At 40.8% G+C, this 22,771-nt stretch overlaps 1 protein-coding gene across 1 annotated transcript in view; it reads left to right on the top strand.

Annotated features, from left to right (window-relative positions):
- zbbx (zinc finger, B-box domain containing) overlaps positions 1-22,771 on the top strand; it is a 145,048-nt gene that overhangs the window by 66,282 nt on the left and 55,995 nt on the right. Inside the window, exons 12-14 of the mRNA XM_078564540.1 lie at positions 7,358-7,467; positions 10,444-10,523; positions 12,416-12,627. Coding sequence (XP_078420666.1) covers positions 7,358-7,467; positions 10,444-10,523; positions 12,416-12,627 — 402 coding nt within the window. The remainder of the gene's footprint in view (positions 1-7,357; positions 7,468-10,443; positions 10,524-12,415; positions 12,628-22,771) is intronic.

Raw genomic sequence — 22,771 nt, 5'->3', positions numbered from 1 at the left:
ATAGAACCTGAAAAATATATTTACTGTTTGTTTTGCTTTAAGATTTTCTCATTTGATTCTTGATTTTGTTGGTGTCATGTTTCATAACGTGCCACTTCTTGCTGTTCTTCTCTGAACGTTGATGAGGCTTGCCCATACTTGGGGTCTGTTATATGTGTCCCCGTTGCACTGCCAGCTGCCATTTGTTTTGCATTTTATAAGTGCCTCATAGTTACTGCAATATTTGTACTGCAAATCATTCTTTATATTTTGTTGTATTATATATACACTTGTCTACTGATTTTGTTGTTAAATGTTTAGGGCTCCTCCATCTGTATTTAATTTTGTGATTACCTTTTTGATAAGTATATAAGGTTTTAATAGAGGTTGTTATAGAGAGTGTATGTACTGGTTTTGATCTGCCATAATATCCTGTGGCTTTGACTATGCCTAATCATATTAGAATTTCCTAAGTGCCCTGCTACCATGTCAAAGTGCATTTGCCATAGGAAAATCGTGTTTGACCAAAACTATTCATTTTTTTAGATTGTAAGGTTAGATAAGGTCTCACTGTTAGGGAAGGAAACAGTTAAAGAAGTTCAATTGCTAATTATTAAGTTGTTTAACTAAGTACCCATTTGGTTGTATAAAAGGGATAACAGCTGAGACTAGTGCTGTCTGTGGAGACTTTTATGACCAGCAATAAAACTCTGTCTGAAGGTGTCTGCCTTTGTTTCAGTCTTCATTTCTAAACAACTGTTGGAACTTTACAGTGGTAGCAGAGGAAAATTCCATAGAAGATCACATAATGGAATTCAGTAGACTATGTGCAAGATTGCAAAAGTTCCGTCTAGAAATTCCCCATTCAGTGCTGGTGTTCAAGTTTCTAGACTGTGCCAAAGTATCAAATATGGACAGGCTTGTAGTTCTAACGGGAGTTAAGTTTGCAGAAAGACACACACTGTTAGAACAGATGTCAGAAGCTCTTTAAAAAAAAAATTCCTTGGAAAACATTCCTTTCCGACAGCGTTCATGATGCAAATGAGCCATTCGGTGGTAAGACAGAAAATGGAGGATACAGTGTTAACGGGGATGGCGAGATTGTTTAGAAACAGGATACAGGCATTGGTATGAAAGGAGATTTGTAACTAGAAACAATGGGGACAGAAACACCTTGGACAATTATGGTAGGAGAAAAGAATTGGGGATTTATGCAAAATAATGAACCCCAAAAATACCCAGGGTGTGGCCAATCGGTGTTTTAGATGTGAACCTACCATTATGCAATGAACTGTCCGAAGTGATATAATGTGTTGGAAATTAAACATGAGACAGAAGACTCAGAAGAAGAAAATGGAGATATTGACCAAAGAGAGGGCATTGTATTAGTTACAAGAAGTTTCAGCCCAGTGATGAATGTCTTGGTGGCAGAGTCCTTCATCTGTGTGGTGCTAGATAGCGGATGCACGTCTACAGCCTGGAATAGACTGGTTAAAATGCTACCTGGACTGCTTAAATGACAAGGAATAAGGTTAAAGAATTTGAGAGTGTCACCAGTTTTAGATTTGGAGATGATAATGCCCTAAAATCCTTAAAAAGGGTAATGATTCCCTGTAAGATAGCTGGAGTCAATCATTTCATCAGCACGGATGTAGTGTCTAGCGAAATACCATTACTGTTGAGCAGGCCATCGATGAAGAAAGTGCAAATGAAGCTGGACATGGAAAATTACAAGACCATTGCATTTGGAAAACCTGTGGATTTACAGTTTACGCAATCTGGACACTATTGTATTCCTTTAATGAAACCTAACTTTTCTACAAAGGATATTAAAGAAATGTTATTAGCATCAGGGGATCGCAATTTGGAAGACAAAAAGCGAATTGTGTTAAAATTACATCGGCAGTTTGCCCATCCTTCTTCGCAAAGATTAAAAATTTTGCTGAGAGATGCAGGAATAAGGGATGGAGAATACGCTAAATTTATAGAGAAGATAAGCGATAGATGTGATATGTAAGAAATACAGAAGGACACCGTCACAGCCGACAGTGAATCTACCTTTAACGAGGGATATCAATGAAGTTGTAGCGATGGATTTAAAGGTGTGTGATAAAGAAAAAATTTTTATTTTACATTTCGTAGATTTGGCAACAAGGTTTAGCCAGTCGACAATCACGTGCATACAGTATGGAAAAGAAAATAATTGTGGATCAGGTGCTGGAGAAGTGGATAGGAAACAGATGGGGACCGCCAGCGAAATTCCTCACTGATAACGGAGGGGGTGAATTTGCTAACGAAGAGTTCCGGGATATGTGTGAAAACATGAATATAATAGTTATGAATACCGCAGCTGAACGCCCCTTTAATAACAGAGTGTGAGAAAAGAATCATGCGGTTATAGATGAGATGCTTTGTAAAATATTGGTAGAGCAAGCTGTAAATTAACATCAGCTCTAGCATGGGCTGTCCATGCCAAGAATTCACTACAGATGGTTGGGGGCTACAGTCCATATCAGTTGGTTTTTGGTAGAAACCCAAAAATTCCTTCAGTCCTGAGTGATCATTCCCCAGCTTGGGAGTGAACTATGATCAGCTCCACCTTTTCTGAGCATTTAAATGTACTGCACATAAGTAAAAGTGCGTTCCTCAAAGCCGATGTTTCAGAAAAAATTCGGCACGCTCTAAGACTATCGGAAACTATTTTCAATCAGGGAGACATGGTATACTATAAGAGAGGAGGATTTAATGAGTGGAAAGGCCTGGGAAAGAAGATAGGTAAATATGGTAAAACAGTCATTTTACAACATGGGAAGCAGACTATTCGGGCACACTCATTAAGGTTAGCTGGCTCAGACTACAAATTTGTGGGTTCGGAAAGCGTAGGAAGGATGAAGAACCATGTACTTCTAATAACCATATGCTGCATGATTGTGAGGACCAGGTAGCTGAAGTTGACAGGGTATCTGAAGATGGAGACAATAATTTGGACAAAGAAGATGAAGCAATTTGTCTCAGAGGGCAGCTGCCGAAAGCTGGCACTAAAGTTATGTACTTGCCAGAAGGGGCCAGTCAATGGCGGGATGCAACAATTGTAGGTAGAGCAGGGAAGGCCACTGGAAAATATAAAAACTTGTTAAATGCACAAGATGAAGGACAGGAGGTTAGACCTATGGATTGGGAACATGAAGTACAAAAACGGAAGACACGGAAATGCAGTATTAGTTCAGACAGTGGGCTTGGGAGTGAACGTGCCTCTAGGAAGAGATCATGAATTGTTGAAAGAACATCTATAAATGGGAGAGGGAGATCAAACAGTAACAGCCTGAAGCATGATATGAGACAGGATAGAGGGCGTAGCTTAACAAGGTCAAGGAGAACATGGCACAGACTGGTAACGCTGCAAGGAGCAGAAGCCCTTGATTGAGAAGTCTAGCTTCAAACAAATTAGATGATAAATTAATAAAAGATGCCAAACAGCAAGAACTACATAGTTGGAAAGAATTTGGGGTATACACAGAGGTGCCAGATAGGGCACAACCAGCTCTGTCTCATTGATGGATATACATGGAAAAGGCGCTTCCTGATGGGACTTAAAAAGTCAGGCTAGTGGCATGAGGGTTTGAAGAAAAATTGCGTGACCAAGATATAAGAGTAGATTTGAGGATCTTTTTAGCTCTATTAGCTACAAATGCTTGGGGGTGTAAGTCCATTGATATTAAAGCTGCTTTTTTGCAGGGGCACCAACTTCAAAGCGAGGTTGTTCTCTGTCTACCAAAAGAGGCGCCAAATGCAGAAGTGTCTCTTTGGAAGCTAAATAAACGCATATACGGTTTAAGTGATGCCCCCAGAGTTTGGTATTTCTCAGCGAGGTCAGTTTTGTTAAAGTTGGGCTGTCTTCAGTTGGAAGCAGACCTGGCAATGTTTTATAGGCACCAAGGAGGGGAACTTGCAGGCATCTTTATGATGCATGTAGATGATTTTTTGTGGGATGGTAGTAGTGAATTTGAAACAGTTGTCATTAATGGGATCAGAATGCAATTTAAAATTGGAAGTCAGGCTTCTGGTGCGTTTTAAGTACGCTGGATTGGAAATCAGGTAGCGTGGATCACATATCCGTTTACATCAGCAATCCTATTTAGAGAATGTCAATCCCATTTCAATTAGTCATGGTAGGGTCTCCCAGAAAGATACAGCAGCTTCTGAAGTAGAAAAAGTTGAACTCAGAAGTCTAATTGGGCAACTCAGTTGGCTAAACAAACAAGCAAGGCCGGATGTTAGTTTTGATGTTTTGGAATTGAACACTAAAATGAACAATCCCAAGGTTGAAGAAATCATTCAGGCAAACAAAACATTGACAAAATTAAAAATGGAGCAGTGTGTTTTGAAATCCCCATCTTTGGGTGAGGTTACAAAAATATAACTGATTTTGTTTAGTGATGCGTCTGATGCAAATCTATGTGATGGATTTTCGAGTGCGGGAAGATTTATAATATTTCTCGGGGGAAAAGGCAAATGCTGCCGTTTGGCATGGGAATCTAAAAAGATACAAAGAGTTGTAAAAAATACGTTAGCAGTGGAGACTCGCCCTATTTGGGGCGGTAAATATGGCATTCTTTATATCAAAGATACTGGCAGAATTTTTAAATGGAAAAGGGTAATCAGGAAAGGTACCTATCAAATGTCTTATTGATAACAAGTCACTTTGGGAAAATGTTCACTCTACAAAGTACATTAATGAGAAGAGGTTGCGAATTGACGTTGCAAGCTTAAAACAGATGCTGAAGAATAAGGAGATTGCCAAGATCAAATGGATTGATAGCAGCTACCAATTATCTGACTGCTTCACCAAAACAGGAGCGAGCTTCAACAAGTTATTAGAGATCCTCAAAGAGGGATGCCTTTTTCTTTTGAGTGGACATATCTATACATTTGTTTCTTTTAAAGAGGGGAATAAGGTCAATTTATTGAATGGAAAAATATATTGATGTTTGTTATTACCATTAATTTTTTGTGATTATTTAAAATTAAGGGTTACTTTTTAAGAGGGGAATCTGTTCGGGAAGGAAGCAGTTAAAGAATCTCAATAGCTAATTATTAGGTTGTTTAACTAAGTACCAATTTGGTTGTATCAAAGGGATAACAGCTGATACTAGTGCTGTCTGTGGAAAGTTTTATGACGAGCAATAACACTGAAGGAGCCTGTCTTGGTTTCAGTCTCCATTTCTAAACAACTATTGGAACTTAACACTCACCAATGAATGCACTGTGTCTGGATTTTCAAAAAGCACTGGTTTAAGGTGCAAAATTTGTACCTTAGTGCCCATGGGATTGGGGTAATGTATTAGCATGGGTTGAGGATTGCTTAAACACCAAAAAAAGTGTATGAATAAACGGGTCATTTTTAGGTTGGCAGGCTACTGCAGGGATCAGTGCTTGAGCTTCAGCTATTTACAATCTGTATCAATGACATAGATGAGGGGACTGAGTGTAATGTATCCAATTTGGCTGACGATACAAGTTAAATGGGAAAGCAAGATGTGAAGAGGGTGCAAAGAGGTGGCAAAATGATTTAAATAGGGTAAATGAATGGGCATGTATGTGGAGGAATATGAAGTTATCCACTTTGGTAGGCAAAATAGAAAAGCAGAATATTTTTTACAACGTGAGAGACTGGAAAGTATTGATATCCAGAAAGACCTAGGTGTCCTTATACACTTAGCACAAAAATTTAAGATGCAGGTCCAGCAAGCAGTTAGAAAAACAAATGGCATCTTACCCTTTATTACAAAGGGATTGGTTTATAGAAGTTTTACTATAATTATACAGGGCTTGGTGAGAGTACTCCAGAGTCTGGAGTACTGTGTGCAGTTTTGGCCTTCTTTAAGTAAGCATATATTTGCCTTGGAAGGGGGTGCAACAAAGATTCACTAGACTGATTCCTGGGCTGAGAGGGTTGCCCTATGAGGAGCGATTTAGTAGGCTAGGCCTGCATTTAGAAGAATGAGAGGTGATCGAACTGAAACATAAAAGTCTGAGAGGGCTTGACAGGGTAGATGCTGGGAAGATGTTTCCCTTGCCTGGGGAATCTAGAATTAGGATTAAGTCTCAGAACTAGGGACTGACCATTTAAGACTGAGATGAGGAGAAATTTCTACACTTGAGGGCTGTGGATCAATGGAATTACCTACCCCAGGGAGCTGTGGATGTTCAGTATCTGAGTGTATTCAAGACATAGATCGACAAATTTTGGCTACTGAGGAAATTAAGGTATATTGGGATAATACAGGAAAGTGCAGTTGAGGTAGAAGGTCAGTCATGATATTGGCTGAGCACGCTCAAAGGGCTGAATGGCCTACTCCTGCCTCTATTTCTTGTGTTCTCTTTGCCCACCACTGCTTTTCTTTGTCATTTCTTATTTTTGTTGGTTCTGTGAAACTGACACTTTAGTCATGGAACAGCTAATGCAATCAAGTTCTGAAACAGAATTCCTAGTTTTGTAGAAACAGTGAACGTTAGGAATGCTAAAGAGGAGTGGACAGAGACAGATTCAAAGACAAATGGAATGTTGTTGTTTATTGCAAGGAGAATGGAATATAAAAGTAGCAATGTTTTGCCACACTTGTACAGGGCATGGGTGAGACCATTTATAAAGTAATGTATTTTGATCCCCTTATTTAAGAAAGGACATAATTGCATTAGAAGCAGTTCAGAGAAGGTTCACTCAACTGATACCTGGGATGGGGGTTATATCTTTGGAGGAAAGGTTGGACAGGCTGGGCTTGAATGAGAGATGATTTTTTTTTTAAATATACTAGCCTAAGGGAGTTTGACGAGGCAGATGCTGAAAGGATGTTTCCCTTTATGGGAAAGATTAGAACTAGGGGACACAGTTTAAAAATAAGAGATCTCACATTTAAGATTGAGTTAGGAGAAATTTTTCACCAGGAGTCTTGAGTCTGTAGAACTCTCCCCCAGAGAACAGTGGAGGTAGGATCATTGAATATTTTTAAGGCAGAAGTAGAAAGATTCTAGACTAATAAGGGAGTCAAAGGATACTGGGGGTAGACAGGAAAGTGAAGTTGAGTCCACAAGGGCCACAATTAGATCAACCATGATGTCATCGAATGGCGGAGCAGGCTCAAGGGGCTGAATGGCCTACTTCTAATTTTTCTGTTTGTAATCCATCTCTTTTTTACGCTAGGGCACTGTGATAAAGATAATTAAGTGAAAAGGGAAGTGGTAGGGATGGGGGAAACTTGGTGATAGTGAGGTGAGGCACATTGTTTTTAAGCTTTTCCAAGCTGCCATTGTCAAAGTTATAAAGCAATTTTTGTGGCACCTACACTGATACCATCACGTATATTTTTCTTTTTGGCAGCTGAAGAGATTGAGGAACATGAAAACTGTGTTGCTCTTTTTAAAGTCGATGAATCCTCTAAGGACGCAGAGGAAGTGCAGCCAGTTTTGAGAATTATGGAATTAGAAGAGGTAAGTATGTGTATACCAAGTAAATTAAATTTCTGGATTGCAAATAAACCCGGAATTTTCCACTGTTAAGGTCTCCAAATGTGAAGGTCACATTTGTATTTCTAAGCTGTCAGAAATCTCGTTGAACTTATGCAATAGCCTAGGGAGTCCAGTCATAGCTGTGCAGCAAAGATTGTAGAAGTGGAACTCTTAACATCAAATTAGATCTTTCTTAACAGCAGTAAATATTATAATGTTTTGGCTGCTATGTTGGAAGAGTATTGCAATTGTCAGGAAAACAAGAAATAGTAATATTTTTCTTCTGTTAATAAACATGTCATATTTGTTATGTACCTGGAGACAGGCTGTTGGGGGTTTGTAAATTTGGAGTAAAAGCCAGAGTGACTGCAAGAGTCTAAACCAACAGTAAGATGTGGTTTTGATATGTTAATGAACCAAGAGGAACTTCAGTCAGAGTTTTACATAAAACAATAACAGGATTAGTTTTGAATTGAGTTGTTTTAGTTCAAAAGGGGATATATGTAGGTTGTAAAAGGTGTAAGTGAATAATGTGAAGATAGGGTAAGTTTAATTTTTTATTTAAAAAAAACATAAGAGCGAAAGCAAAGATGAGTCTAATCAAGTTGAGACGAAAGCATTTCTAAAGAGATTAATTGAGACAATAGAGAGATCAAAGAGAAGGAACACATTTAAGGAAACACTGAAGCCTATATGAGGGGGTAGCTGTTTCGATCTCCCAGAAAACAGCAGGATAGCTAGCCAGAACTCCCAGAGGACAGTGTGAGCAAGGCCAGACCTAAAGACTCGGTTGCTGTCAGCTTCACAGGACACCCCAAGGAAAAAGGCACGGTGTGGAAAAAATTACTGGAATTCTATAGATTTTGAAAATTTATAAGGATAGTTCTGAACAGAAAATGGGGAAGGTTAGCTCTGAGGGTAGTTAAGTTAAGATCTCATGGAACTGTTTTAAAGTGCCCTTTACTTGTGTTTTAGTGTAATTGTGTTTTATTTGCTTTATTCTTTTAATAAACATTTACTCTACTATAAAATCATCACAAGTAGTCAGGGACATCATTTCCTGATTTCAACACCTCTCCTCATACTATACAAATACAAAAAAACGTTTTGGCAACTGTTTCAAGTTTCCCTTTTGGAATTTAGGCAGCTCGGCATTTACCATCAGCCATGCCATAACACAATCTACAACTCCTAAAGAATGTGGATGCTGTATTACTCATGTAGCAGCTGTGAGGGTTTAAGGCCAATTTATTCTTAGAAGTTGAAAAGTGATATCAGTCTCCTCATCTTTAATTTTGTTTATATATATCCTAAAGCACATTGAATACTTTTCTTCAAAAATGAAGGTTTTATGTTATTGGTGTACCATTTTGACTCTGTTGATTTTCAGTTTAAAAAACATTATGCAGTTTATTAAGGCTTCATCCAAAAGCATGAGACTATCGTGATTCTTGTATAAAGAGTTTGGTGGGCAGCCTGACTGCAGTTATTGTGGCATGTAAATACTGTTTGACTGATAGTAGGGAAGGAGATGCCAAATTATGAGAGTTTACTTTTCCAGAAATTGTTACTCAACAATTAAAGTTAATACAGTTACTTCTATCATATCCCAAATCCAATCGGCACTGGCCCCTTGAACCCTATCTATAGACCTCCCTTCTTACATTTGGGTAACAGTCAATTTGTGTATGAGCCTCACTCTCCCTTGCAACATATTCTCAAATCATAAAGACTTGATACTTGAGAGTTATTCCAGAAGGAATAAACACAGGTGAGACATCCTGCAACATACTATCAAGTGAAAATTTACAAAAAAAAAGTCCTGTTAGAAAAAAAAAACTAATAGTAATGCCTATGTTTCAAACTAACATTGTAATGACCAGAAAAGTTTACTGAAGCTCCTGGGTACTAATCTCTAACATAAACCTTTTTAAAATAATTGATATCAGCATCTAGTAAAACCTCAGCAGTCAGACCCCATTTTAGGAATATGACCCTTTGTGGACACCTTGCACTTCTCATATTCTCACATGTCAAGGAAAATGACTGACGAGCAAAGTTTTAAAATCTTCCAACCACTAGTGAAGAGGAACTTTGTAGAAGCTTGTAAGTATATAGCATTTTAATATTCCTCTAAATGCCCCAAGTTAACTTTAGGTCATGACTTAATGTGCTTACTTGAAGTAATGGCTTTTATTTTGCATAACGCACAGTGGATGCAATATGTTCAGTGCATTTTTATGACATGTTTCTTTTGTTATTGCTGATTGACCTTTTGCGAGTAGTTCTTCTCATGGGAGATCCGTTCAAAGACTTTTTATTTTGTCTTAGCTCCATTTCGTCAAAGCTCCATTTAGTGAATGAAATTCCATGCATGAGTTTAATTTTCACAGAAAAACAAACTGAATTGTAAATGTTATCCCAAAGCCCGAGTAAAATCTGAGATCCAATGTACTAAAAAAAACTATTTCAATTACCTTCAAGTATTTATCTTGGTCATAGGACTTGCTATTCTTTAGTTGTGAGTTGTCATGCTTTAAAGGGCAGTCAGATTTCCTGAGTTTGTAAGATGTCATGTACTAAATTGTCCTATTTCATGGCTTGTATGGAAAATGGAAGTGTTCTGTTGGTTCAGTAACTAATTTCTAAGGTTAGAGCTATGACACATTGTTGGGGTAGAGTGGAGAGATTTACTTTTCTTTGGAATACTATACACATTACCTGACCTAGGAATGCTGATGCTGGCCCAAAAGAAGAATAGTTTTCTATTACTTAATGTGCGCTTCCCTGATCTTAGACACAGCCAAAATTTATGAAGAATCTATGGAGGGCCAGAGAAATGTGCTAAATACTAAAAGTTTAGATTGTATTATAATACAGTAGAGGCATATTTATGAATTGGGTGTAGGCAAAATTATTGTTAAAGCATGCAGTGAATCAAATTGTCTTTATAACCAGACCAACGATGAAATATTCGAAGAAACCTCCAATTACTTGGTTGAAGAAGCCGATTATAAAGGACAAGAATATAGACCAAGGTAATAAAATATTGCAATATTTGTGAATGGCTTCAGTACAAGTATTCAGAAACTTTAGAATACGTTGCATTTTACAATAAAAAGATTCAAGGTGAACATTGGGGATTTGTGGTTTACAATTTTTAAAATCACCATGAGAAGGATGGTTAAGTGACTTTGAATATCTTTTGTTATTTACATCAGCCACAAGAATTGCTTATTTTCCATAAAGTGTAAATTTGTGATGTGTATTCTATTTATATAACACTCAAGTGTCAATATTATATAGTACAACTTCCATTTCAAATTCAGGTTAATATAGATGTTTTTCAAGTTAATGGTTTGTTGGTTTGACACGGAGTTTGAAAAGGGAGGAAAGAGAAACTGAGGAGATAATCAGGATAACGCCACTTGGCTATTTCCCGCATTTTAGATTCCCACCCTACAATCCGGTAGCCACAATTCTTCCTTCTTTCCTCTGTTCTCCTTTTCCCAAGCTTGGAATTCTGCTTGATACTCTTTCGAGTTATCAACAGTCACAGATTGCAACTCTTTTCGAGTACAATCACAGTTCTTAGTTTCCAGCAGTGGGACATGAACCCACAACCCTCTGATTCAAAGGCGAGGGTGCTATGAACTGAGCCACAGCTGACACCTCCCAATCCTGCTTGATTCTCCACCTTCCCAACCGTGAATTTGCCCTTCTGTCATCTGTTTCAGCTGTGATCCCAATCAAAACATTTTCTCCTTTGTTACCTTGCTTTCCAATCCAACTTCCTTGGTCTTCTTTCCACCCATTACTGGTACATTGCATCCAGATTTCCTCTGTTTGACATTTGCACTATTATTTAGGGTTAAAATTTAGAGGTTATGTGATGCCAGTTTAGTGATGGTTATTCTGGAGACTATTATCATCATCAGTGTGATGACCTCAAGCTTAACATCAGTGTGAGGCAACAGCTATCTTATAATTTTAAATAATAAAATAATGACTACAATTTTGATTATTCAATTGCCCATAATCAATGGCTGCCCAGCAGCAATTTAATCCTGGGAGTAGCGTTAGTTACTTTAAAGTGAGACTTCAGCCCCCATCTTGGGAGGAGTTATGCCTTAGCGATTTGCTGGCCAGCCAGATTGGCCAGCAGCTCTGTAGTCACACCAGTATCAGTGGAAATGCTGGCAATTGGTGGGACTACAGGCAGCCCCACCATGCTGAGGAACCATGTAGATCCAGGGTCAGGGCTCTTGCAGAGAGAGTGGAGGGCCAGATTCAAGAGTCCTAGAGGGGGGTGGTGGAATGAGCTCTGGAGGAGGAGGTGCCTCCAATGCCTTGCAAAGGATGTCTGTCTCTCCCCTACCCCCCAAAGCTTTCTTGAAACCATCCAATGCAGCTAAAGGTGCAGGGCTTCCGGGCATGTCATGGGCTTCCTCCTTCTGCGTGTAAAATACTGGCAGTGGTGAGATGAAGATGCCTCCTCTGGTCCCACAGCCCCACCACCTGTAAACTTTCAGACAGGTTGGGGGTAGGCAGGTGGGAAGGCCACCTGCTAGATATTATGTCCCCCCACCACCCCCTGCCCGCCCGCCTTCAAACCTGCTGGCGGGGGAGTGTAAAATTCAGCCCAGGAAGTCCAAAGTGCAATTTACTGGTAAGTAGAGTTAGAATGTGGGGAATAATTGGATACAAGTGATGTAATCCAGTCACCATTTTAAAGTCAAATATTCTGTGTTTATCTCTATATACCTGTTATAAATTCTTGTACCTGCATTTATAATTAAAGCTACCAATGTAAACTCTGCGCATTGTAATTACACCTTTCTGCTGATGCCAGTGGAAAAGGTTGATGAGAAGAGCATGTGTAGTGTATATGAATGTACATAATAGTCACTGCTTTTCTCTTTTATCCCAGAATTTATGGAAGTTTATCTAACACAATGAGCTCATCTCTGCAACAAGAAAACATCACAACATCAAGCAATATTGGTGTTTCATTCTTTCAAGCTTCAAACAGAATTGATTTATCAGCCTTCAGTCACACCAGTACAGTAGAAAAGGATAATGAACAGCTGCATCTTCATGACTCAAGTAGAGATTTCATGGAAAAGCAGCACAATCATAAAGGTATAGAATATTTAGTTTTTTCCCCAGCCCTACTGAACAAAAATCTAGATAGTTATCCTACCTCCCTCATGCTGCAGAAATTTAAAATTGCCAACATGTTCTCCTCCCTTACCCCCTTCTCCCCACTGCCCGCCAATGAGGAGAAGCTTAACCTTTCCTGTCACTACTGAGGCCAAAGAAGTGTTGCCATCTCATGTGCAGCGAAGGCATACCTGGCATCCTGGCAAATCTCTAATGGGCGCAAATGCCACCTTTATTTCAACATACTCCCATGCACACCAAAGGAAACCTCCCCACTGAAGATGAACTCTGTCTTTCCCCTCATGTATAAGTGTTGTCAACAGCGCCAACGAGCAGCAATTACTCATCAATAACTTCGCTGATGCTCAGTTTGGCTTTTGCCAGGACCTCTGGGCTCCAGGCCTCATTACCACCTTGGTGCAGACATAGGCAAGAGAGATGAATTCCAAACTTAAGGTGAGAATGACTACCCTTGATATCAAGGTAGCATTTGATCAAGTGTGGCATCAAAGAATCCAAGTAAAACTGAAGACAATGGGAATCGGGGGAAAACTCACCACTTTCTGAAGTCATACCTAGTACAAAACAAGAGGTTGTGGAGTCTCATCATCTAAGCCCAGGACTGCAGGAATTCCTGGGAGCTGTGTCCTAGGCACAACCATCTTCAGCTGCTTCATCAATGACCTTCCCTGCAACATAAGGCCAGAGGTGATTGCACAGTGTTCAGTTGCATTTGTAGTTCCTCAGATAATGAAGTAGTCCATGCCCGGATGCAGCAAGACCTGGGCAACGTTCAGGGTTGGGCTGATAAATGGCATGTAACATTCATACCAGACAGGTGCATGAATGGCAATGACCATCCTTAACAAGAGAGAGTCGAGCTGCCTCCCCTTGGTATCCAATACTATTGTTGTTGTCAAAGCCCCTCAAAGATCCTGAGGATCACTATTGTTTTGATCCCGGACGAGACCGCCAATTGTTATGATCTCAGTAGAGACCAGTAGCATGTTTTTTAAATTTATTTCCAGAATCCAAAAACCCAGGTTTTTTTTTTTACATTTGTTCATGAGTATGGGTGTCACTGGCTAGGACAGCATTTATTGCCCATCCCTAATTGTTCAGAGGGCATTTAAGAGTCAACCACACTGCTGTGGGTCTGGAGTCACATGTAGGCCAGACCAGGTAAGGCAGCAGGTTTCCTTCCCTAAAGGGCATTAGTGAACTAGATGGGTTTTTACAACAATCAACAATGGTTTCATGGTCATCATCAGACTTTTAATTGCAGATTTTTATCAAATTCAAATTTCACCATCTGCCATGATGGAATTCGAACCCAGGTCCCCAGAGCATTACCCTGGGCCTCTGGATTACTTGTCCAATGACAATACCACTATACCAGAAGCTTAATTGGGCCAGGAACATAAATACAGAGGCTACAAGAACAGGTCAGAGGCTGGATATTCTGTGGCTCTACACTTTAATCCCAAAAGCCTTTCCATCACACACAAGTCATAGTTCAGGAATGTGATGGAATACTTTCCACTTGCCTCCCCCCCCCCTTTACACCAAAGAATTAAGCCACTGTGTTCATGGTTTAAATCAAAAGAATTTTACTAAACAAAAATTGAAGAACATGAATATTCGAATCTTAAATGGTCAGTTACATTAAAGATATCAAAAGTTAATCAGCAAAGTTACTTCTTTTTTAAACCAAAATTCTTAGCTCAACTTTCTTTCTGCACCCATTTGACTTATACCTCCAAAACTCAAGCCAGATCCTTATCAAAATTTGGAAAATTAGCCACTAGTTCTGTGTTCTGCTTCAAGAATTCATATAAGGGTTGAGATTTCTTGGGCCTTCTGCCTACTTCCGGTGTTTTTCCTTCAAAACCTTTTCTTTTGTGCTCTCTCTCTCTCTTTCTTATTTAGCTCTCTCTCTTATTTCGTGCTCCCTCTCTCTTATTTCTCTCTCTCTCTTTTTCATTCTCTGTGTTCTCAGCTTAGCTATCCTAGATGTCTAGCTCACTGTCAGGAATTCTTCAGTTAAGAAGTGTAAACCCTTTTAACCAGACACCAAATTTCAAATGGACTATGGTGGGAAGAGATGTTCCTTGCTCTGCAGCCATATTGTTCAAAAAATTAAAATCCTGCTTGAGACCAGAGCCAAACCCATAGTTTACTCACCCGTATGATTAACTTCTTGTTGATACTTGGCTATTCTATTGTTTATTTCTCAGACAACTTGGTCATATGATAATTTACTGAAAGCCATGTGCTTTACCAGAAAAGAACTCCTCAAGAAACGTAAAGGGACCAACACCCCAGCATAAAATATATTTTTATTTTCCAAAAGCACAAGGGCCATCACAGCATTGACCAGAAGCTTAATTGGGCCAGACACACACATACAGAGGCTACAAGAACAGGTCAGAAGCTGGATATTCTGTGACACAACACCTTAATCCCAAAAGCCTTTTCATCACACACAAGTCATAATTCAGGAACGTGATACTTTCTACTTGCCTGTATGAGTGCAGCTTCAACAACACTCAAGAAACTCAACACCTTCCAGGGCAAAGGAGCCCGCTTGATTGGCATCCCCTCCACTATCTTAAACATTCACTCCCTTCATCACCGGCACCCAGTGCCTGGAGTGTTTACCATCTGTAAGTTGCATTGCAGCAACTTGCCAAGGGGTCTTTGAAGGCATCTCCCAAACCGCTTCTACCACCTATTAGGATAAGAACAGCAGATCCATGGGAACACCAAATATCTACAAGTTCTCCAAGTCACACCAAGTACTCCATTCTTGTAGCCCCTGTATTTGTGTGGAAAGAGTTGAGTTTCACTGGAACATGCAGCAGGCCAAGAACGGACATGTGAGCATGAGAGCAGGGTGGTGTGTTGAAACGGCAAGCAACATGGAGGACTGGGTCATGCTTGCGGACAGACCAAAGGTGTTCCGCAAAGCGGTCACCCAGTCTGCATTTGGTCTCTCCAATGTAGAGGAGACCACATTGGGAGCAGCGAATGCAATAGACTAAATTGAGGGAAGTGCAACTGAAGTGCTGCTTTACTTGAAAGAAGTGTTTGGGCCCTTGGACGGTGAGGAGTGGGGGAGTAAAGAGGCAGGCTACTGCAATGTTCCAGTGAAGCTCAACGTAAACTGGAGGAACAGCACCTCATCTTCCGATTAGGCATTTTACAGCCTTCCAGACTTTTTCTTTTCCCACCTATTTCTATTATTATTTTAAAATTTATTTCCATCCATTGTTTTATCTCCACCTTTTAGCCTATTTTGATCCCTTCCCCCCCCCCCCCCCCCCCCCCCCCCCCGACTAAGGCCATCTGTTACTTGCTCATCCTGCTTTCTACCCTTAATGTCACCATTAGCACATCCTTTAACTAATATCACCACCGTCTACACCCCTTTGTCCTTTAGTCAATTTTGGCAATCTCTCCTTTGCCTCCACCTATCACTGGCCTTCTATCCAGCTCCACCCTGTCCCACCCCCCTTAAACAGCTTATATTTCACCTCATTTCAATTTTCTTCAGTTCTGATGAAGAGTTATACGGACTCGAAACGTTAACTCTGTCTTCCTCTCCACAGATGCTGTCAGACCTGCTGAGCTTTTCCAGCTATTTTTGTTTCTGTTTCAACAAGAAGTTAATTTATTGCCGTTCTTTCATTGTCACGGAGTCAAATCCTGAAATTTCTTACCTTACAAGACTGTTGGAGTGCTCTCACCACATGGATTTCTATGGTTCAAGAATGCGGCACCTTCTCAAAAATAATGAAAAACAGGCAATAACTGCTGGCCTGGCCTGTGATGCCCACATCCACAAATTGCTTTCTTTATAAAAGGTGATATGATAGGAGGTTTTAGTGTCAAGGATGGTACACTGCCTCTCCTTGAATCATACACAATGGCAGTGAATATATTGGTAGAATTTAAAATTTTCTTTTTTCATGGAACCAAGCTCAGATAAAGTAGTGAAATATTTTGTTTTTCGTTCAACACCTGGAGACATTAATGTTCTTTAATAGATTTTTTAACATTGAAGTCAGACACTTGCAGATACTTGTGTGAGGCTTTAAAATGTTTGCACATAAATGTGAATTCAAATCAAAAATTAGGAAAATAATAAAATGAAACTTTAGTTGGAATATTGGCTTAATGTCAAGGTTGGAGATTGTGGGGTTTGTAATGATTTGCTCAATTAGGAACTTCTGACTGAAGCAGCATTGAAATGTGTGGCATGGTGATGCTTTTTATTTTGTTTTGAATCACACTAAGAATTAAATCTACGTTTCAAACATCCAAACATTGCTGTGGAAAATGGACTGGATATATTGAGTCACGTTTGTTGTCTCTACCTTTGGTGCAAGGAATTTAACATGGCAATAAAAAGAAAAGCAAAGATTCTGGAAATAGCATTTTCTGAATTTTGTGTGACGGCTGTTGCTGTGCATGTGATCAGGTGCAGTCTTGGTGATCATCCTGGAATTAGTGGATGTCATCTGATGCAGCCACATATTGAACTTTGAGCTTTAATTGTGGCGCTTGTCAGTACAGTGGGCTAGAGATTCGTGGGGTTGAATTAGCATTGCTGCTCTTGCCCTTCTCACTGGTACAGGTCACAGGTAGAAGGTGCTGTTGATGTAACCTTGGTGAGTTCCTTTGTACATTGATTGCACATACTACAGTTATTGTAAGCTATTGGTGGTGGGGAGGATATTAAGCCTAATGGCACAACAGTATCATTGCAGCTGCACCCATCCAGGGGAATGTTCCAATACCCTCCTGACTTCAGTTTTTAGATGGTGGCAAAGCTTTCAGGGGTCAGGAGGTGAACCATTTGTTACAAACTACCCAACCACTGTCCTGCTCTTACAGCCATACGGTGGATATGGTGAGCCCAATTCAGCTTTTGGTCATTGTCGTCCCCAAGATGTTGATGGTGGAGTACTTGGTGATGATGTTGTTGAAGGGCTCCTTGGCATCATATTTGATTGAATGCTACGTCAATGTTGATGTTGATGGGAGCTACTTTCATACTCTTGTATTCCATTCTTGCAAATGTGTCTGGATCAAGACTCAGATGTTGAAGTAAGTGGTTCTGGTAGAACCTGAACTGAATATGCAGGTTATTGATAAATAGCTATTGCATGTATGCAATCTACAGATGATTGAGATGAGGCTGATAGCATAGTAATTAGTTGAGATAGAATTATCCTGTTTATCACTGGGACATGTCAGGACAATATTCCACATTTTAAGGTAGATGCCAGTGTCATGGCCACATATATCTAGGTATCTGTGATGTCAGGTCAAATTAATCAATCCAGCACTCCCACATAAGATCACACTATTATCATGTTTGGAAAGTGTGAAATGTCCATATAATTTATTTTATTCGTTAATTGCAAAATTCAACTAGGGTGGTGTAAAATAATTTAAGAAACAATTAAAATGCTGTTTTCATGTACTTTAACTGTACTTAATTGTTGGAGAAGACATAGCAATAGTCATAAGGAGAAGTAGTATGCATGTTATCTAGGCAGATGATTTACTCCAGGCATTCCATCAACATCTGCAGATGGAACAAAAGAAAGGGTTTTGGGGTCAACAATGTTGTAGGATGTTGGATACTTTTCTGTAGGTCTTAATGAAGCCTTGGTAGTCTTAAGTAGGTTACCCATATGTATTTATTAACTACAAGAGCTATGTACATACAGTAAAGGGTTCAAGCTATGTGCTGGCTCCGTGCTTGCTTATGCACATAGTTTTGTCCAACTCTAGACTGACCCCTCGGTGCGGGTCATGTGTTCCTTTACGTCACTGTGAGCAGTACTGTACTCAGTCCCATGTTAACCCTAGAATGTGCCAGATCCTTATACTACACCTCCCCAATGCCTTTAACCAATGTATTTCAAGTTATTCTAGTTTACGCCGTTATCACTACTCCATCTTCCCCCCTTCAAGTCTCTGAGTTCATAGGTTCAGGCAGTCTGGAGGCCTTATAACCCTTCCATATCGTGTTCTCACACCTGATGGGGAAGTGATGGGCTCTGTTTGTTGCAGGTAAACTCTGTTGATTTGGAGGCTGTTCTGGATTCTGTGTATCTTCCTTGATGTCTTTGCACTGTACTGTGGGAACTAAGGATGAGGAGGAGACTCCTCCTTTTTCTCCTGACTGTACTCTCAGGGGTCCCAACCTGGTAGAACCGAGGTTGATCATCATCCTTCCTCATGATGGTATCCTCTCTCTCGAGGTCTTGAATCCAGACATTGTCATCCTTTTGTAGTTGTGGCAAGTGTCTGGTGCAGTACCTTTTATTGTAGGCAGAAGCCTGCTTCTGCCTGTAGGACTGCTCTCTTGCTTGGATGTCCTGGTAATCCTTGGTTACCAACCCTGGTATGAGTTTTTTTGGCAGGACTGGAAGTTGTGTGCAGAGTTTCCTGCCCATCAGGAGTTTGTATGGGGCCAGGCTGCATTGTAACGGGTTGGACGTGTAGGTTAGCAGTGCTAAGGGAATGTCCTAATTCTTGTTTGGGAGGTGGATCCCTCTTTTGGCCTCCCCATTTGACTGTGGTATCTTGGGGTGCTAGTACGGTGGTAGAAGCCTGATATAGTGGCAAAGGGCGTAGAGTACTCATTTGAAAATTGTGGGTTGTTATCGGACATGACCTCGTCTAGGGTGACGTGGCTCATGAACATCTCTATCAGTGCCTTAATTAATGCCTCTGTGGTAATTGTATATAGTTGCTTTAACTCAACCCATCTGGAAAAGTAATCCACCACTACAAGGAACAATTTGCTTTTGAAGACAAATAGGTTGATGCCCAGCATCTTCCATGGTGTAGTATGGAACTGTGTGGGAATGAGGGGCAATCTTTGGTCCTGCCTGTGCAGCACTCATACCTGACAGTTTGCTGTTCAATTGCCTGACCACCAGACAGCGGATAGGGCCTGTATCCTTCACATGGTGATACCCAGGTGGCCCTGGTGTGTACGTTTTTTGAAGAATCTCTGGCCGAAAGGAAACTGGGATGACCAGCTTTCATTGTGGATCAGGAGATCATCTATGACCATAAAGTGTTTTTGTTGTTCGAACCACATTTTCATGGTGCAAACTCTTGTTCTCTGTTGTGGCCACCCTTTTTGGTGGTAATGGCAGATGCTGGCACACTCTTCATCACACATTTGTTTCTGCCGAATCTGTTGGAGCTCACTTATGGTTGCTGGAAGGTGTCTCCTTGTCAATTGGGAGTACGCATCCAGCTCTTCAATGAGATTGACATCTTGTTTTGTCGATGTCCGACTATGTCCCTGGAAAGCCTGTCAGCCGTTGTTTGTTTTTTACATTGGACGTATACTGTCTTGTAGGCAAACCTCATGAGGCATAGGTGGAACCTTTGGGTTCTGGGAGGCATCTTTGCTAACTCCTTTTCATCCAGTAATGAAACTAGTGGCTTATGGTCTGTTTTTGATTGTGATCTTGAAGCTGGTGATATGGTCTGAAAACTTCTCGCATGCCCATGTGACCTGAGAGGGCTTCTTTTTTCTACGACAGTGTATCTTGTCTCTGTGTCTGACAGCCCTATGGAAACCGGCCAGTGACTTCCATCCAGTTGTTCCTGGAATAGGACTGCTCCAAGGCCTGTGGATGAAGCATCTGCTGCTATGGTGGTGGGCAGGGATGGGTCACAGTGGGCCAGAATGTCAGCGGAGAGTAGCATTGCCTTGATAGGAGTGAATCCTTGCTCTTGATGCAAGTCCCAACACCATGCCTGGTCTGTCTTAAGCAGATGCCTCAAAGGTTCTGTGACCTGTGCCAAATTTGGTAAAAAAATTTGCCTGCTGGTTCACCATTCCCAAGAATTGCTAGAGGTCTGGAATCGAGGTTGGGGTTGGGGTTCAGAACTCACGAATAGCTTTAGTTTTCTGTGGATCCACTGTGATGCCTTTATTGCTGACAATGTGGCCCAGGAACTGAATTGATGTTTTAGAGAATTCGCATTTCTCATTCAGCATCAGCCCTGCTTCCTTCAGGCATGTTTAGACTGCTGTGAATCTCTTGTAATATAGTGAACCAATACAGTGTCAATGTGGCAAATGGGCTCCTGTAGGCCCTGCAAAATGGCTGGCATCGTACGTTGAAATATTTCTGTGCCAAAGTGATTCCAAACAGCAGGCAATTAAAGCAGAATCCGCTGAAGGGGGTAATGAATGTGGCCAGCAGCCTGGAGTCTTCGTCAAGGGCAAGTTTCCAAAAGCCGCTGTTGGTGTCCAGCTTTGAAAATACCATGCTTTTCGAGAGTTTAGTCAGGCTTTTGTTCACTGAGCCCATGGGATGTGCTTCTCTTTATTGAACTGTGTTAGGTTGACGCAAATACAGATGGACCCATTCAGTTTTGGCCTGGGACCATCCTGGAACACCATGCGATTGGTTGTATGACTGGGGACATGACTCCCAGTTTGTTATCTCATTCAGTTGCTGCTGCACTTGTTTCATGAGTGTGTCAGAAATCTTTTGTGGTATGAACAGTCACAAGGTTTTACTATCCTACCTCACTGTGATGTTGTATGTGCGTTTTAGTCAGCCCAGTCCTGTAAAGAGCTTTGGGAACTCACTTTTATACTTGGAGCCTGGCTGTTGTTGGTTGACCTTGTCAATTTTTTGTAGAAGGTAAAGTTCAACACAGGCTTTGTGGCTTAGTAGTGAACAGTCTTGGTTGTGGACCATGAACAGGGTCTTGCAGATTATCTTATCCTTGTACTTCAGCGTCGCCTGCAATGGGACTTTCACCGGAAGCTTTATGGCTCCTGCTCCATATAGGTGTGTCATGGGTGGCATCAGCCACTGGGCCACCAGCCATCGTTCTCTGTCCAACAGGACCATAACACTGGCTCCCATGTCCAATTTGAAGTTTGTGAGATGGCCTTTAACCAAAATGCCTGCATTCCAATATGAAAATCCTGTATCTTTGACCTCACCCAAGAAGAATGGTTGCGTGTCCTCTTGGTGTGCAATCTCGACCTCATAAATCATCTTTGGGTCTTCTGCGCATTTAGATGCTTTGGCCTTGCACAGTTTGCCGAAGTGTCCAATTCTGTTATATTGAAAGCATTGGGCTGAAATTGCAGGACATTGATCTCGCCTGTGGGGGCGCTTTGCTCCACAACGCTGGCACGATGGCTTTACTGGTCGGTTAGGGATTTGCTTCCCTTGGCCTGGAAGGTCCCTGTTTCTGTGCTGTTTAACTAACTGGAGTGCGGGATTTCCTTTGTCTCGCATTTCTCTTAAAATGGACCTCTGCTGCACATGGAGTTCAGATTGCTAAACAATCTGGATAACTTTCTCGAGGGTAAGATCTTTCTTTGCTTGCAGCATGTCTGAGAGAGTGTTGTCTGCTACTCCTACAATTCTTTCCCTAATAAGTTCAGATTTTGAGTCTCTATATTTGCAGACTTCAGCTATCCTGTTCAGATCATTAATGAATGAGTCGACAGGTTCCCCTGACTGCAGGACATGCTTATTAAATTTATCCCATTTTGAGGATTTTGTTGCTTCTTAGGTTAAAATAAACATCGAATGATTTTAGTACTACTTCAAATTTAGCAAGTGATTTGTTGATTTCTTATCTAGCAATAGTGTTGTCCGCTGTCGGTCTTACCAAATAAAGCGATGTGTTAATTTGTTCAGCTACTGACTTTTTATCTAGACCTGAAGCAATCCTGTATCTAAGGAACCTTTTTTCTCCAAAGTCCCCAATTAATGTGATTGATCTGGGCCTTGAATATGTTCAAATTGATCTGGGAGGGTAAACTTCTGATCTATGGTTAAACAAGGTTTTAAAATGTAGGCTCAACTTTAAGAAGTTGCTGAAATCCAAGACGGTGATGCCATTCATTTGAAGACTAAAGCCAGAATTTTACATTTGGCATGTGGGTTCATGCCTGACACACCGGAATGTAAAATGACACGCGTTGACATCGGGCATGTGTCCTGACGTCATCGCAAACTCGCGCGATGTTTTGTTTGGCGGGCGCGCGCTGGAGTCGGCAGCACGCCCGCCGATAATTGAAAGGCCTATTAAGGCCATTAACAAGGTA

Source organism: Cetorhinus maximus, chromosome 19, assembly GCF_964194155.1.
Source record: "Cetorhinus maximus chromosome 19, sCetMax3.hap1.1, whole genome shotgun sequence".
NCBI lineage: Eukaryota > Metazoa > Chordata > Chondrichthyes > Lamniformes > Cetorhinidae > Cetorhinus > Cetorhinus maximus.
This window is presented reverse-complemented; position numbering and strand designations above follow the sequence as displayed.